We start from the raw sequence: 17,004 nt of genomic DNA on the forward strand, positions 1-17,004 counted from the left end.
GTGCCAATGAAGTCTTGGAGGGGGGTGGCTCAGGATTTGGGGAGACAGAAGAGAGTTGCAGCATTTGTGCATTAATAGGTTGAAGGGTTTTGCATTAACAGGAATGACCCTGTGACCACCCACCCATCCAGCTAGCCTCCCAGCCTCCTTCCTTTCCTTCCTTCCTCCTCCTTCCTCATCCCACCCACTCACCCTACAGTTATCGGCCCCTATTGGCATGTATGCCAAGCCTGGGGCTAACTGACATGTTGGGGTTTATCTTTGCCTCTTTTCTTACTTCCTTTGTCTCTTGACTCCCACCCAGAATAGGGCAGTGGTTCAATGAGTGGCCCAAGTTAGCTGTCTGTGTTCAAATCCCATCCCAAGTGCCCATGAGCCATGTGGCTTTGGGCAAGTCATTCAATCCCTCTGACTCTCGATCTCTTCATTGGTAACTTGCGGATGATAGTAGTGAGGTTTTGCGGGTACCCAGCACTCAGGACGGTGAGCTCCTGTTACTGCTACATGGCTCTGCCTTCCCAGCACGCTTCATCCGCTCCCTCCCACTCCCATCCTCCTCCAGCCCTTCCTTGACCACTTCTGACCATCTCACCACCGTTGATAGCACTCCAATTCCTCTGGGAGCATGGAGAAGGAGCAGAGTGGTCCCTGTGCCTCAGGCTCCTCATCTGTGAAATGGGAACACTCTAGGACTCACTCATAGGTCGTTTGAGGATTATGTGAGAAAATCATCATCAAGTATAGAGAAGCGTGCCTGGCATGTGGTAGACCTACCTGCTATGTGGCCAGGCCCTCATGTGGGGCCTCCCCTATTCCTGGAGCAGCACCCCTCACCTAGGTGTGCCTGGCAGACTCTTGCCAGCCCTCCACATGCAGGACACCTGCAGCCTTCGGCCTCCCCGTGCTATAGGCAGGGTCCCTTACTATCCCCGCCACACTGGGTTGTCACTCCTTGGTCCCATTTTCCCCCTCGACCAAGAGCGCTGCCAAATCAGGGACGGTATCTGCTGCATCACAGTGAGCACCGTGGCTTCGTGGGGTAGCTGTGAGAGCAGCTGATCTCCACTGAGCACCTACTGTATATCAGTCTTGGCATTTCCTGCCTAACACCCGTCACCTTAAATTCACGCTGTGAATTTTCACAGCGACCGGAATCAGTGGACGTGATGGCTCTGTTTTACAGAGGAGGAAACGGAGGCTCAGGGAAATAGAACTGGCCAGCCCCAGAGTGATAGAGCCAGGATTTGAACCAGATCCTTCTGACCCTATTTCTAACACCTGGGCGTTTCCCCTGTCATGCTGTAAAGTATTTGCTGTATTTATTATGTTTCCTGTTCCAAGGGCTTTAGGTATGTTGTGTTTTTGACTACTTGAACCAACCCTGCTTTCTAGGAACTGTTTTTACCCTCAATCCATAGTTGAGGACCCTGAGACACAGAGAGGTTAAGTGACTGGCCCCCAGCCCAGCACAGCTAGGAAGAGACAAGGTCAGGATTTGAACCCGGCTCCCTGACTCCAGAGCCCAAGCTCTGAACCTTTGCACTTCGAGTAGGGGGATGAAATCAGATATGTAGAGAGCCCCTCGACGGGCAGCCCCCTTGCAGCTGACAGCCCACGAGACCCGGCAGAAGGAAGGGCAAGTAATGGGACTGGTTCTGTTTCCTGATCCCTCAGCCCCTTGCCTGAGCCCCCCACGTGGCCCCCTGCACAATTGAGTCACCTTTGGATGAGTCCGTCACCTCCCAGGGCCTGGTTGCTTCAGCCCTAGACAAAGGTGCCTTTTGGACACTAATCCCAGGTGATCTCCCTGGCGCCAGAGCTGTGCTAATCCTCTTGGGGCTCCAGGGGACAGGCCAGCCTCATGGCCACCGGGGTCTGGCGGGTCTCAGGACTGGGAAGGGCACGGAGCCTCAGGTGGCGGGCGCTAGCCAACCACCTTCCTGTGTGTGCTGCCCTCTAGTTTCCAGTGCGCAGTGGTCCTTGTCAGGGGAGGAGGGGGGCACAGAGCACCATTGCCTTCTTGCATTGTATTTCCATTTTTAAAGGTAAGATATTTGTTTAAGAAGCATTTATATCACACTAAATGCCAGACAATGGGGAACCAACAAGGGGGCTGCTGTTTGCTGAGCCCTCACGAGGCTCTAGGCACATTCCAGGCATCTTCTATGTAACCTTCCAAACCCAGCTAGGGCAGTGAAGTTATGCGAGACTGAGGGCCTGGAGCGGGGCTTGTGTGGGGTGGAGAGAGCAAATGGGACATGGGAGGAATGCAGGTATGCGTGGTTCTCAGGGCCCCCGCCCTAGAGCCCTTCCAGCCCCCACAAGTGATCAGGGAGCCCAGGGCTGGGGCTAAAGCCCACTCCCCCCGCAATGTTCACGGCTCGCTCAGATTTGTTGCCATGTGGAACCAGCAGGGACCTGGATGATGGGGATAAGAAGGCCACCTACTAAGCACCCCCTGTGTGTCTAGCCCTGTTTTCAAGGCCGCGCGTGATTAAGTCCCTCCATCCTCACAACACTCTTGAGGCAGACCCATCCTGGTCACCATCTCAAAACCGAAGAATCAGAGGCTTGGAGAGACATGGCAGCAGAACTCAAATCCAGCATCCAGCTCCAAAGTCTGTTCACTGATGCACCCGCTGCAGATGGGGAAACAGAGTCCCAGAGTGGGGCAGACCCAGGGGCCAGTGATGACAGTGAGCTTGGCGGGACTTGATGCCCCTGCTGCCCCCAGGGAGGGAGGAGGAAGCCATCTCCTTGCAGAATTCAGGGAAACACATTTCTTCTCAGCCCGATTTGAGACCAGGCCTTGATGGAGAAAGAAATGCCCCCCCACCGCCAACCAGGAGAACCTAGTGGGGGCAGGGAGGAGGTGGCATCAATGAAACATGGAGGCAGGACCCTGATGGGGGCTGGGGGTGGGAAGCAAGGACTCTGAGAACTCCAAGCCCAGTGGAGAGTGAGTGCTCACATTCATTCATTCCCTACATTCATTCCCTACACTGGCAGCTGTGCCCGTGCTGGCTGGGTTTTGAGGGACAGGTCTAGTTTGTCCAGAGCAACACCATCTCTTATGGGCTATAGAGTCCCCTGGGTGGCCCAGGGGAAGGGTCAGGGTTGGGGTTGTCACAGAAGGCTCACTAGAGCAGCCGACATTTCTGTACAATTATCACCAATGGAGTCTGGAGAAGGGAATCCTGTGGCAAATATTGCACGTGCAAAGGCCCAGAGACAGGGAATGGGGTGGGGGGTGGGGTGGAATGAGCAGCACACTGTACGGAGAAGAGCAGGATGGAGTGTGGGAAGTGGATCCACCTTGGATGCCAAGGAAGGGGCCGGGGCTCTCTCCCGGCAGGTCTTGGAGGGGAAGTGGCTGCCTCTGAGGCATTGACTGGGAAGGGGCAGGAGGCAACATTCTGAGGTGATGGAGATAGTTCTATTCGGAGATGGGGTATGGGCTACATGATTGTACCAAATTGTCAAAATTCAACAAATAAACACTTGAGATCCGTGCATTTCACTGTTTATACTTTACATCCACAGAAAAGAGTCACAATGACATGCGTATTGAGGCGTTTAGAAGGAAATGTACTGTTCCCTGCAGTTTACTTTGAAATACATTTTTTAAAAAGATGGATTGTCAGATGCATGGGTGGATAGGAGATGGAGTAAGAGGAACAGCGTTGATGGCCAGGGTAGCTGGGAGGGCTGAAGGTGACAAGTGTGTGGGTCTTCAAGGTACAATTATTTCAACTTCGCTGTATGTGTGAACGTTTCAGAATGAAGGACTGGGAGAAAACCTTCTACAGGAAAAAAGAAGCCCATCTACTTGTTCTCTTCACACCAGCCCCAAGTTTGAAGAGTCAGACCTATATGCATCTCCCCGAATCTTCCAATCTGTCCCGGGAGGCAGGCATTATACCCATCTAACAGATGGAAATGATGAGAGACCCAGAGAAGGGGAACGGCTGGCCCAAGGTCATGCAGTGAGTTGGGGGTTGAACCTGAGTTTGAACCTGAGTCAGCCTGAGGCTGAGTCCAGTCCCGGGGCTCTTCCTGGCTGCCCAGGCCATCTGAAGCAGGGCAGGGCTTGACTCACAGCTGAAACCAGATGCGTCTTAGGTTTTCTAGTTCTCCCATCTGGGGCCTGCCTCTACAGAGAACCCAGTAATGTGCACAGAGGCTGATAAACCCCAGCTCTTGTGACACCATCCGGGGCTGAACATAACTCTCAGAATTAGCCACAAACCGCAAACCTTTGTGGTTTGGGGGCTCAATGCCCGATTTGCAGAGCACATCTGGATACCAATCTCTCGTAATTACATGGTGTTTCCCTCTCTAGGTCTGGGCTCCGACCCAGCTGCTATATAAGCTTGGCCTGCAACTAGACTCAGCCAAAAGCAGAGGGCTGGGTGGACAGGACCTCTCAAACCGGAACTTCAGGGACATTTCAGGGGTAAGGAGGAGCCCCTTTCCCATTCAGTATCTGGGTAGGGGGGAGGCTAAGGCCTTGGGAGGCACGGAGAAGAGTCTCAGACAGGAGACCTATGAGGGTGACACCTCTCTGAGCCTCTGTTGTCTTGCCTATAACATAGACACAGACAGGAGAGCCTCTCAGGGATCAACAAAAGGGCCTGAACCACACCAGTGACCATGGGTTAACAGAGCTGCAGTTACATTTCCAGGGATTTGGGGTACCCGGCACCTTTGCTGCTTCTCTGAGACTCCTCAGCTGCTTGCCAGAAACCCCTCCATTGGTGCCCATCTTTCTAACTGAAGATGGTGATCCCTTTTTGTACACAGAACTTTCTAGGTAGTAGGTAAAGATGAGGTGAAGAAGCCAGGACAAAAATTTTTTTGCATATATTAGTCCTTCATATTCTAGTATAAGTGAGTGCTTCCAATATTCTGGAAGTAGATGGGAGTGGGGAAGAAACATGGGGGCTTTGTGAACTTTAAGAGAAGTGGAGGCTGGGAGAAGAGAACAGGTTACGTAAGTGGAGGGGGCTGAAGCTAGTGATTTTACAATTTGGCCCAGAGGGGAGTCAATGATCCTCTAAAGCTGACGACTGGGTAGACTGAATTAAGAGTGAGAGAAGCGGGTGAGGGCATGGTGGCAGCAGCATAAAGTCTCTTAGAGGCTGAGCAGCTCATCCCAAAACGTATGCTTTCCTCCTCTCCAATCTCATAACAAGCCACACCCACTCTTCAGGGCTCTGTGATAATAGTACCAAGACATCAGCAACAGCTGCTGTTTATTGAGTGTCTACCTCATACTAGAAACAGTGTCAGTAATTAGGAGCAGAGGTTCAGAAAAGTAAAGTCTCTTGTCTAAGGATTAAAACCCAGATAGCTCTGATCCAGAGCCCTTAATCGTAACTACATGGTGTAGGACTATCTCCTCCAAAGAGGCAGAAATGTTTTCTGGCTGGCTGGGTGCACTGAAAGGGTGGTTAGATTAATGTGTTAATAGGTAGATGAACTGATAGAAGGATGGATGGATGGATGGATGGATGGATGGAAGGAAGGAAGGAGGGAGGGATGGATGGGAGGATGGATGGATGGATGGATAGATGGATGGATGGAGAGAGGGATGGGAGGATGGTTGGATGGATGGAAAAAAGGATGGATAGATGGAAAAAAGGATGGATGGGAGGATGGATGGCTTGGTGGGTGAACAGAGGGGTAGATACTGGAGAGATTTCCTCTAGAGCCTGTCTGCTACTAATCTGCTACTTCGGTTGGAATCAATATGACCCCCCTTCCTGATACTCCATTTGGAAATTTCATCTTGGGGGATAATCAGACATCCATGGCTCTAGGACAGGTGGTTAATAAGTCTGCTTTATATCTCCAGACTCATTTCATTTTGAAAAACTTAGAAGATGGTATTGGGAATTCTGGACCCGCCCCATGTGTGACCTCAGTACATCCCCTCTCCCTCAGTCTCTGGGCCTCAGGGTGCTAGTAGGACCCTAGGGAGGGGGGTCCCTAGCTCCACCTGCTGGCCAGGGTGGTGACTCCCGGCCACAGCCATCCCATGCACTGTCTCCTCAGCAGAGAAGCCGCACCAGCATGTGGACGGCCTGGTGCGTGGCTGCTCTGTCCGTGGCAGCTGTCTGTGGCACCCGCCCAGAGACAAACACTGTCCTCAGGGTCACCAAAGATGTGCTGAGCAACGGTGAGTCCAGGACTGCAGGGGGTGAGGGATGACACGGGGTGGGTGGGGCTGTACAGCCGCCTCTGAGGTGCCCGGGGACACCCTTCATCACTGGCAGGTTCTGCGTCAGGTGGATGGATGAATTATTGCACCTTTTGCTTTTTTTTTTTTTTTAAGATTTTATTTATTTATTTGACAGACAGAGATCACAAGTAGGCAGAGAGGCAGGCAGAGAGAGAGGAGGAAGCAGGCTTCCTGCCAAGCAGAGAGCCTGTTGCGGGGCTTGATCCCAGGGTCCTGGGATCCTGACTTGAGCCGAAGGCCGAGGCTTAACCCACTGAACCACCCAGGCACCCCATCATGCCTTTTGCTTCTGGGTACCGTTTCTTGAGCACTCACTGTATGCATGATAGCGTGTTGAGGACTTTAGAGCCGAGGCAGCAGACGCCAGTAACTAAGAGCCTGGAGTCCTGGAGTTGGCCTTCCTGGGGCTCAAATACGGACAATGTGGCCTTAAGTCCACTACTTGCATTATCCGAGCCTCAGTTTCCTTATCTGCAAAATCTATATGATTTTGGCCGAATCGTGGAGGACAGATTAGAGGACGAATGAGAAAGCCTTTTGAAAACTTAGCACTGTTCCTGGTGCATAGGAGGCCCTCAAATGTAGGAGCTGTTATCAGTCCTGCCTTTAATTCTTGGGACCTCATTTTTGTCATCTGGCAAACAAAGACACTCCCTGTCCTGATTCCCGTCTAAGCAGGTTTATAAGCTCTAAAGTCTGGAGCGCTCGGAAGGGGGGATGAAGAAGAAAATCTTTCCAGGTTTGGTGAATGGTGTGAATCTACTTAAAGTGAGAGCAGGTCAAGGTCAGCAGCTAGTGAGAATGCTGGGACGTCAGGGCTGGATTGGTCTGGAGGCATCTTCCCATTTGACCCTGACGTTTTACCACGAGGAAAAGGAGGGCCCGACGAGGTGAGCAGTTCCAGGGCGGCACCCAGGGGCTGTGGGAGAAAGCCCTGACCGGTACCTTTGCTTCCTGGCAGCCATTTCAGGCACCCTGCAGCAGAGTGACGCTCTCCGCTCAGCCCTGAGAGAGGTGCCCGTGGGTAAAGCCGGTGGTGATGGTGGTGGACCGCTCCTGGGGGGTCTGCTTGGTGGAAGTGGAGGTGGAGGTGGTGGGGGCGGTGGTCTTCTGGGGGGCCTGCTTGGTGGTGGGGGTGGAGGGGGTGGTGGTGACCTGCTGGGTGGAGTTGGGGGAGGCTTATTAGGTGGTGGAGGCAGCAGCGGTGGGGGGCTTCTGGGTGGTAGTGGTGGGGGGCTGCTAGGTGGTGGAGGCAGCAGGGATGAGGGGTTGTGGGGTGGTGGAGGCAGCAATAGTGGGGGGCTTCTGGGTGGTAGTGGTGGGGGGCTGCTAGGTGGTGGAGGCAGCGGTGGTCGGGGGCTCCTGGGTGGTAGTGGTGGGGGGCTGCTCGGTGGTGGAGGCAGCGGTGGTCGGGGGCTCCTGGGTGGTAGTGGTGGGGGGCTGCTAGGTGGTGGAGGCAGCAATAGTGGGGGGCTTCTGGGTGGTAGTGGTGGGGGGCTGCTAGGTGGCGGAGGCAGCGGTGGTCGGGGGCTCCCGGGTGGTAGTGGTGGGGGGCTGCTGGGTGGCGGAGGCAGCAGGGATGAGGGGCTATTGGGTGGCGGAGGACACAAGGGTGGGGTGCTGCTGGCTGGTGGTGGTGGTGGTAAGGGCGGTGGTCTTCTGGGGGGCCTGCTTGGTGGTAGGGGTGGAGGGGGTGAAGACAACCTGTTGGGTGGAGGCAGGGGAGGTTTATTGGGTGGTGGTGGCAGCAGTGGTGGTGGTCTCTTGGGTGGCAGTGGTGGTGGTCTTTTGGGTGGTGGCCGACACCATTACAATGACTACAGACGCGTTGAATTCTCCCGAGGTGTCGGTGGCATTCCCTACAACGATTTCCATGTCCGAGAGCACCCCCCAAAATATACCAATGGCAACCAGCTTGGCGGTAATTACAAGTATGGTCACATCGAGACCAATGACAACACCGCTCAGCTGGGGGGCAAATACAGATACGGTGAGATCTTTGAGTCAGATGGAAGCATCAGGGACCTCCGAAGCGGCAACTACCGCCATGCCGAGAATGCATATGACGGCCACAGGGGCCATGGGCGGTACAGGTCAGCCGAAGGTGCAGTAGCCGTGGGCAGGCTTCACCGGAGAGAGCTGCGGCCTGGAGAGATCCCACCTGGTGTAGCCACCGGGGCGCTGGGCCCAGGTGGTTTGCTGGGCACTGGAGGCATGCTGGCAAGCGAAGGCATCCTGGCGGGCCAAGGTGGCCTGCTCGGTGGAGGTGGTCTCCTTGGTGATGGAGGGCTTCTCGGAGGAGGCGGAGTCCTGGGCGTGCTCGGCGAGGGCGGCATCATCAGCACTGTGCAGGGTATCACTGGGTAAGGAGGGGCTGGGTTCTCCCTATCAAACTCAGATGATGAACCTACAAATTGGGTGATCACCCCCAAGGGCCTGGAGTTGGAGGGGTGACAGTCTTCAGAGTCCCATGCACTTCAAGGCTTGGCCTCAGGACTGGAGGTCTTAGGAGTCCCCAGGTGTATGGCTTGGGGTCTTGTCCTTAAGCAGTCTTGAATTTGAGTGTCAGCTCACCTTTTTGTATATGTGTGTGACTCTGGGCCACACTTTACATCACTCTGAGTCTTGATTACCTCATCTGGAGACTGGTCCTAGTCACAGTTCAAGTGGAAAACACCCAAGGATTTAAACTTACACATATATAGTAGTTTCAACTGTGCCCAGTCTCCTCCTCACATTCACTATCTAATTCATCAAATACTTAGCGCTCCTCCTATGTGCAGGCTGTTGTGTTGGCACTGAGCACACAGTCACATGGTCAGCCAAAAACATGTCTCTTGTCCTTACGGAGCTTACAGGCTGATGGGGGATATGGGCTTTCATAAAAACCCCTGAAAATAATCATACAATTATAACGCTGGTAAGCAGTTTATGGGGAAATGAAGATGTGTATAATGGGGGAGGTCAGGGAAGGCTTCCTGGAGGGAGAGGGTCTTAAACTGTAATCTGAGAATATGTAGGAAGGAACCAGGCAAAGAAGGGGCAGGGACAAGCAGAGGGAATGGCATCATTATGAGAAAAAAAAAATCCAAAGGAAATACATGGAAATGTAAACAGTGCGTCTCCAAGCAGTAGAACTATGGGCCATGCATTCTTCCCCTTTGACTTCTCTGTGTTTTCCAAGTTCTATCCACAAAGCTCAGGTCTCTTTAGAGGCAGGAGGGATGAATGCAGCACAGAGAAAGAGGTGGTGTGAGACTCCTAGTGGAGGGTGGCAGGCGGGGAGGGGACGACCCCCATCTTACCACCCTGGGTCCTATGCAGGCTGCGCATCGTGGAGTTGACCCTCCCCCGGGTGTCTGTGCGGCTCCTGCCCGGCGTGGGTGTCTACTTGAGTCTATACACCCGCGTGGCCATCAACGGGAAAAGGTGTGTACCCTCAGCCCCAGAGGGGTCCCCGTCACCCTGTGTCCTGGCTGGGTGATCTTGGGCAGCTCATTTCCCTTCTCTGGCCCTCAGCCTCTTTGTCCAAAATGTGGGGAATAGTAAGACCTAATGTTGTTACCAGTACATGGCTTATACTTTTGAGCTCAGGTCATCCTGTGGTCCCTGTCAGCAGTGAAGGAAGCTGTGACATCCTGAGTTTGAATCCTGACTCTCTTTAAAGCTGTGTGACCTCGGGTCAGCCCCGTCATGTCACTGAGCCTTTGTGTCTTCGCCTGCAATGGGTGTAATGACATCTCCTTTTCCAGGTGGCTGTGGCCACAGGTGAGGAAAGGCAAGCAGAGGGCCTGCCACAAAGTAGGTGCTTATCCAAAGACCTCAAACAGTGGACTTCTGCGCTGAGTTCTCCCTGTGGGATGAGGTCATGTCTATATTGCTAGGTCAATGGGTAGTCACCTTGGAAACCAGATTTTATGTATAGAGCTCATTTATTGACCCATCTCATGGACTAAGAGGGAGATAGATTTGTTCAGAGATGTAGAGGGAGTAGGGAAGCCTTCTGGTTTGGGACCCCTAGAGATGAGTAAGGGGCTTAAGGGATCCCCAAAAGCAAGAGGCGGGGACAGCAAGGCTCAAGGCCAAGGTGCAAGGTTCTGGGTAGAACTGAATGAAGCTGAGCTGCCTGGCAGTCGAGGTTGACTCCCTATCTCACCGGCCCCATGATCTCCTCTAGTCTCATTGGCTTCCTGGACATTGCTGTGGAAGTGAACATCACTGCCAAAGTCCGGCTGACCATGGACCGCACGGGCTACCCTAGGCTAGTTATTGAGCGATGTGACACCCTCCTGGGGGGTATCAAAGTCAAGCTGCTTCGAGGGTGAGTACCAGTGGGCAGTAGAGTGCCTTGGGAGATGGTGGAGTGGTCTGTCTTTGACAAACCATATGGCTCCGGGTAAAGGCTCTAGAAGCAGCCTGGGGTTCAAACCTCAGCTCCACTATTCCTTGCTGTGTGACTTTGAGCTACTCTGTTGCCCTCTCTATACTCCAGTTTCTTTGTCTATGGGATGGGGGTGATTTTTTTTTCCCTTTGAAATTGAGATAATGAGTTCAAAACACTTAGTACAGAATCTGGTACATTTTAAGGGTTTTCTGAATATATGTCTAGTGGGAGTTTTGTGTCCCTTGGAGCCCCTACTCATGGGGAAATTTCCCAGCTGGTTCTGTCCAAGGCAGTGTTGGTCAGGGGTTGAGTTTTTTTCTGTTATGCTCTCCCCACAAAATGGCCAAGTCCCCATACTCTGTTTGGAGAGGTTTCAAGTGTCTGTGTATTGAGGGGTACACTGTCCCCAAGTGATGGTCTTGGATGAGGGCACATCAGGGCAGCTCAGAGCTGAGTCCTTTCTTTTCACTGCCTGGTCCTCATCATGGGAGATGCTTCTTTGGCTTCTCTCGTTGAGACCTCCACCCCCTACTCCTTCCCCTCTTGTGTTATCAATCTTTTCTCCCTATCACTCCTGTGCTCATCCTACCTAGATTTGGGGAGTAGAAAAACTCATTGTGCCATTTGGACTCAAAAATTTCTAACTCACATGAGCTCCTCTGAGTCTTTGTGTCTGCTCTAGGGTAGTTAAGGACATAGAAAATTGGCCCCTAATATTTTGGTGAGGATAGGAGGCGGAGAGAAACACCTAGAAACCTCACAGATTTTTACATTCATATTTTCACTAGGAAATATGTTTGGTAATACATGGTTCCAAATATTTAAAAAAAAAATAGGGGTGCCTGAGTGGCTCAGTTGGCTGAGTGTCTGACTCCTGATTTTGGCTCAGGTCATGATCGAAGGGTCATGAGGTCAAGCCCTGCACTGGGCTCTGCAAGCAAGGAGTCTGCTTGAGATTCTCTCTCTCTCCCTCTGCCCCTCTCCTGCTCTCTCTCTCGCCAATAAATAAATTAATCTTTAAAAATATATATGTATATATAGAACTAAAAAGGCACAGACTGAAGAGCTCCCTTCCCACCTGGACTCCCATCTGCCCCTCCCCAGCAAGCTCACTATGCTTCTCTCCTGATTCTTCTTCCAATTCCTTTCTATAAACGAAGCAAACATGAACTTAAATTCGCATTCCCAACCCTCCTTTGAACACAAATGGGTACACCCTATACACACCATTTTGCACTTTGTCTTTTTCTTTTACTCTGTTCGGAGAGTTTTCTATATTTGAACATTGAGAGTTTCCTCCTTGTCTTAATGGCTGTGTAATATTCCATTGTCTAGACAAACCACCATGTGTTTGTCTAGTTGTCTGGTGTGGGGACATGACAATTTGTCTGAACTTCTGCTCTGACAAACAGGTTACAATGAATAACCATTTACGTACATTTTAAACGTGGGCCGATGTGTCTGCCAGATAATTTCCCAGAAAGAGAAAACAGTCTGTGCCCTGAGTGTACACAGATGAAATCCCGAGGCTCCCTCGCCCACACATGTGGGCACATGCACCCATGCATGAGTAAACAGGCAGGTGAATTCTCAAGGGTTTTATCCTCCAAGGAGAACTGGAACCAAGATAAGGCCCCCTGAGGTACTCATCCCCTTAAAAAGGAGGCCAAAATGCATCGTGAAACATTCTAATTAGGACACGATCTCAAGAAGTTCTTGGCTCTGTCCAACTGGCGAGTCCTGAATGGTCAGCTACGACGTGGGCAGGCACAGGCAGGTAGTGGTTGCTGGGGGCAGAGATGGCTAGATTTTTAAGCAGACAAACTGTTTGTTACTCTTTGTGTTAGGAAAGCCATGTTTCCACTCACTTTCCCATCACACTGCAAGGCCTCAGAAACACACGCTTGTCTTACAAGTCTGTCTGTCTGTCTATCTGTCCATCTGTGTGTCTTGTCCTTGCATCAACACCGTGATCTTCCCCACCGCCACCACTTAACTAACTGGTTAGGACAGTTAATTTAGAGCTGGTGATGGACTTAGAACTCGTTCTGGACCCCTTCTCTGGACCTGTTTCTTTGTAGGACCGATCACATGTCCCAGGCTTTTCAAAATCAACAATTCATTTCTGCTTGTGGACCCCATGAGCATGTTTTACTGGCCAGTGTTTCTCCTCCCCTGCCTTCCACAGACATTAACTGAGCATCTACTATGCACCAGAAACTCTGCTAGGTGCTTGGATCAAGTAATATGTTCATTTGGCTTTGGGAAGACTGCGCAAAGCTGCACCAAGCAGCCCACTAGAGGGCCAGATGAGCAGGAAGGAATGACTTTTACACTCCTGATGGGGCCTGGCCCACTGCAGAGTTCAAGGAGCATTTGTTTGTTGGTTGGATGTATGGATAGATGGATGGATGGATGAACGAACGGATGGGCCGACAGACAGACGAGTGAAAGAATTGAATGAAAAGCCAAGTGATTGCTGGAATCGCCTGTCCAATCAGGCCCAGCCACTGTCCTTCTGACTTCCTGAACAATTTTCCTTGGTGTTCAGGGCCTGGCTAGGGACCCTGAGTGTGGGCAAGCTTGGTGAGCTCCCTCCTCCCCTCCACTCCTCTCTCCTCAGGCTTCTCCCCAACCTTGTGGACAACTTAGTGAACCGAGTCCTGGCCAACGTCCTCCCTGACTTGGTAAGAACCCACCCTGGATCGGGAAGCTGGAAGCACAGACATTCCCCAGACTGAGGGACCACAGTCTGGCTCCATCCCTGTGGGCATGCAGGTGACCCAGACGGATGGAGGGAGCCAGAGGGCTGGGGTATATCCTTGGGGTCTGGGGAGGACCCGGAGGACCATGGACGGACAGATTAGTGAAAGCATAAGGAAGTGGAGCATAAGGGTCTCCCTGTTCTGGTTTGAATCCCAGCTCGGGCGCTTCCAAGCTGCATGATGATCCTATCCCCTCTCTGAGTCTTGGTTTTCCTAGCTATAAAATGGGGATTATGAGAGAGCCTTCCCCATAGGGCTGTGGGGTGGACCGTGCCAGGCACAGAGCGAGCAGGCAGGAAATGCTGGCTATTGTCAGTATCTGGGCACCCTTCCCCTCCCCAGCCCTGGAACCTCATACTGTCTCCCCATACAGCTCTGCCCCATCGTGGACGTGGTTCTGGGTCTTGTCAACGACCAGCTGGGTCTCGTGGACTGTAAGTCCTTCCTGCTTTGCTTCACTCAGCCAACATCTGCCAGCCCTGATCTGGGCCCAGCCATGTCCCCAGGCACTGGGGACATAGTGTGTCTGGGAGGAGGGTCCAATGTGGTGGGGACACACCTGCTGAGGCCCTCATAGTGTGGTGTGGCTGGTGCCACTAGAGAGAGGTTACCTGGCCAGGCATCCCCCGAGGGAGGAGCTTCCCACCTGGCCTGGAGTCTCAGGCTCTAGACTGTGATGGGGGGAGGGGGGAGGGGCGGTGCTGGGTTTGAGTCCTGGCTTTGCCCTGAAAACTGTGTGGACTTGGAAAGACTTTCCAGTTTCCTCATCTCTACAATGGGGGACTGGCTTCAGCCCGCGGAGGGACTAGAGAATGAAGAACAGGAGACGTGGTGGCAACTGTCCAGGTCCTCAGAACCAGGCTCCAACACCACCCCATGATCCAAGATTTCTTAGTGAACATTCCTGAAGGCAAACCTGCCCCATATAGTTGTGCAGTTCATGCACAGCTTGTTCCAGGGATCTCCTTTCATATAGACCACAACATCACAGAGGCTCCTGACTTATGAGGGCCTATAGGTCCTACGGCCATAAAGCGCACCCCTCTGGGGTGGCTGTCCCATCTCTCGGGACCCCAGGCAGTTTGAGGATGACTTTCCCAGACAGGTAAAATTCTCTTCCTTTGTGGCCAGGAACAAGGGAGGAAGAGCCCAGATGATGGGGCTGTTGGTTACAAGCAGTCAGTCAGAGAAATCCCAGCTTCAACTCAGCACCACATTGTGGAACCTTAAAACTTCCTCCCTGGTCACAGTACTTCACAGTTTACAAAGCTTATCGATATCCAGAATCTCATGGACCCTACAGTATAGTCCAAGGGGTTCTGTTAAGCCCATTTTACAGAGGAGGAAACAAGTTCAGAGAGATGCAGTGTCTTGCCAGAGGTCACACAGCAAGGAAAAGGCAGAGCTGGAATTTGAAACCAGAACTCTTGGTCTTTTCATGCTGTCTGGATCTGGAGCCTTGCCGCTTTGCCTGCTTTGGGGAACAAGGAGGGAAGGCATCTCAGAGGGTCAAGGGGACTTCCCGTGACCCCTACCTTTGCTGACAGCTCTGGTTCCTCTGGGGATATTGGGAAGTGTCCAGTATACCTTCTCCAGCCTTCCGCTTGTGACTGGGGAATTCCTGGAGCTGGACCTCAATGTGAGTGCCAGGGCTTGGGGGCCGGGGGAGGCGGGCAGGGGGTGATTGCCAGACCCATGGGCTTCTACTCAATGTCTGGGAAGCAACGTTTGAGCAGGACCCTCTTCTGATGACTTGAGGACCTTCTAGGAGCCACATTAGAAACATAATCACAACCAACACTTACCAAGGGTTTACTATTTTTCAGGCACATTACAATTGTCCTATGTAGATGAACTCAGGCTATCTTCACAACCATAGGACATAATAAGATGAACCCTTAGTGAGGAAACTGAGGCACAGAAATCAAGCCACTTGCCCACGGTCACACAGCGAGTAAATGTGAGCCTTGGATCCAAACCCAGGCAGTCCACCTTCTGCTGCTGCGGGCTTGGGTCTGCTGGAGGAATGAATCCGGCCAGTAGGGGGCTGATGAGTGCTAACAGCCAGCTCTTTGTGATGTTAAAAAAAAAAAAAAAAAAAAAAAAAGTCCTGATTTGTAGTATTTGCGGATTTCCATGGTCTAAATACTGCCTTTCAAGCTACCAACTTGATATCACTAAAGATATGGGAAGACAAGTACAGAATGTCACAAGAGCACTATGAGCCAGCGTGAGCTGGTTCCAGCCCACAGCAGAATCTGGCCCCTGACTGCATGGGACACACGCATGCATGCTTCTCCTGGGCTGTTCCAACATGGGTGCATCCCCCCACTTTGCTCCATCAGAGACAGAGCTGCAGGTGAACACCCACGCAGCCCCAGACACAGCCTGCTTATGCACACATACACAGGCACACCTCGTCTATTCATAAACAATAGCCATTCAAGAGGTATTTGTTGGTTACCTGCTGTTTGCCAGACTCTGGGCCGTGGATGGAGGTGCATGGTTGAACAAGGTAAGTTCTCTGTCCTCACGGAGTTTATAGTCCATTGGATCGGATAGGCCATCCAAGAGTCACTCAGAAGAATACACAACTAAGGCTCATGAGTACTGTGAATGAGGGTCCCAGGATATCAGAGCCTAAAGCAAGGAGAAATGATATAACCAGGCAGGTCATGGAGTGCTTCTTGGAGGAAGTGACACTTAAGCTGAGACCTGCCAGATAAGTTGGCCATTATAAGAGAAGAGTGCGGGGGAGGTTTGGAACAGTGTGGGGGAAGGTGGCATGGTGGGAGTCATGAGATGGTGGGTGGCAGGGCCTGGCCGGGGCACTAGGGACAGAGTGACTCTCCAGAAGGTGGAGAAGTCCCCAAGGGCAGACCATGAAGCATTTGTAGACCATGGAAACGTGTCTGGTCTTTAGAGAGAAGATATGCCACAGCATTTGGCAGACCCATAAACATGCTAACTGAAAGGGGAAGAATCTATGTCACATGTGTCTTGAAAGCAAAAGAGGGCTAGAAGTGGTCATAAAGTGAGAACTCTAAGAAGTTCCATTCCATCACAAATGGAGAAGAGTTGGGGCCATGAAAGAAAGGGTAACCCAGACCCAGTGGGTCTAATCAAGGAAGGTTGCTTGGCGGCAGATTCAGGACTTCACCCCAATCTCAGCCTCCTCCTCCACTCATCTCCCTGTACCCCTCCCTATGACCCCTTTTCTCTCTGCTTCCCCAGACTCTGGTTGGGGAGGCTGGAGGAGAGCTTGTTGACTATCCACTGGGGCGGCCAGCCATGTCTCCCAGACAAAGGATGCCAGACTTGCCCCCCATGGGTGAAAACACCAACTCGCAATTGGCCATTTCTGCCAACTTCCTGGGCTCAGTGTTGGCCCTCCTGCAGAAGCAGGGGGCACTGGATATCGACATCACCAATGGCATGGTGAGTCACGGCCCCATGGAGAGGTGGCCTGGGCTGGGCAGCAAAGAGCTCCCCTTTGATCCTGTCTAGTCCCCACAACCTCGGGGAAATTGCTTTAAAGCAAGAACTGTAGTAGACAGTCCATCCCCCACTCATTTCCCACTCACGGACGTGTACTGACTACGTCAGTGTTC

At 52.2% G+C, this 17,004-nt stretch overlaps 1 protein-coding gene across 1 annotated transcript in view; it reads left to right on the plus strand.

Moving 5' to 3' along the window:
• The first annotated feature begins 4,418 nt into the window (after window positions 1–4,418).
• Window positions 4,419–17,004, plus strand: part of BPIFB4 (BPI fold containing family B member 4) — a 28,944-nt gene continuing 16,358 nt past the window's right edge. Inside the window, exons 1-10 of the mRNA XM_047745785.1 lie at window positions 4,419–4,456; window positions 6,058–6,181; window positions 7,206–7,268; window positions 8,088–8,607; window positions 9,569–9,673; window positions 10,422–10,565; window positions 13,252–13,315; window positions 13,767–13,827; window positions 14,941–15,032; window positions 16,628–16,831. Coding sequence (XP_047601741.1) covers window positions 6,076–6,181; window positions 7,206–7,268; window positions 8,088–8,607; window positions 9,569–9,673; window positions 10,422–10,565; window positions 13,252–13,315; window positions 13,767–13,827; window positions 14,941–15,032; window positions 16,628–16,831 — 1,359 coding nt within the window. The 5' untranslated portion in view covers window positions 4,419–4,456; window positions 6,058–6,075. The remainder of the gene's footprint in view (window positions 4,457–6,057; window positions 6,182–7,205; window positions 7,269–8,087; window positions 8,608–9,568; window positions 9,674–10,421; window positions 10,566–13,251; window positions 13,316–13,766; window positions 13,828–14,940; window positions 15,033–16,627; window positions 16,832–17,004) is intronic.

Source organism: Lutra lutra, chromosome 9, assembly GCF_902655055.1.
Source record: "Lutra lutra chromosome 9, mLutLut1.2, whole genome shotgun sequence".
Classification (NCBI taxonomy): Eukaryota; Metazoa; Chordata; class Mammalia; order Carnivora; family Mustelidae; genus Lutra; species Lutra lutra.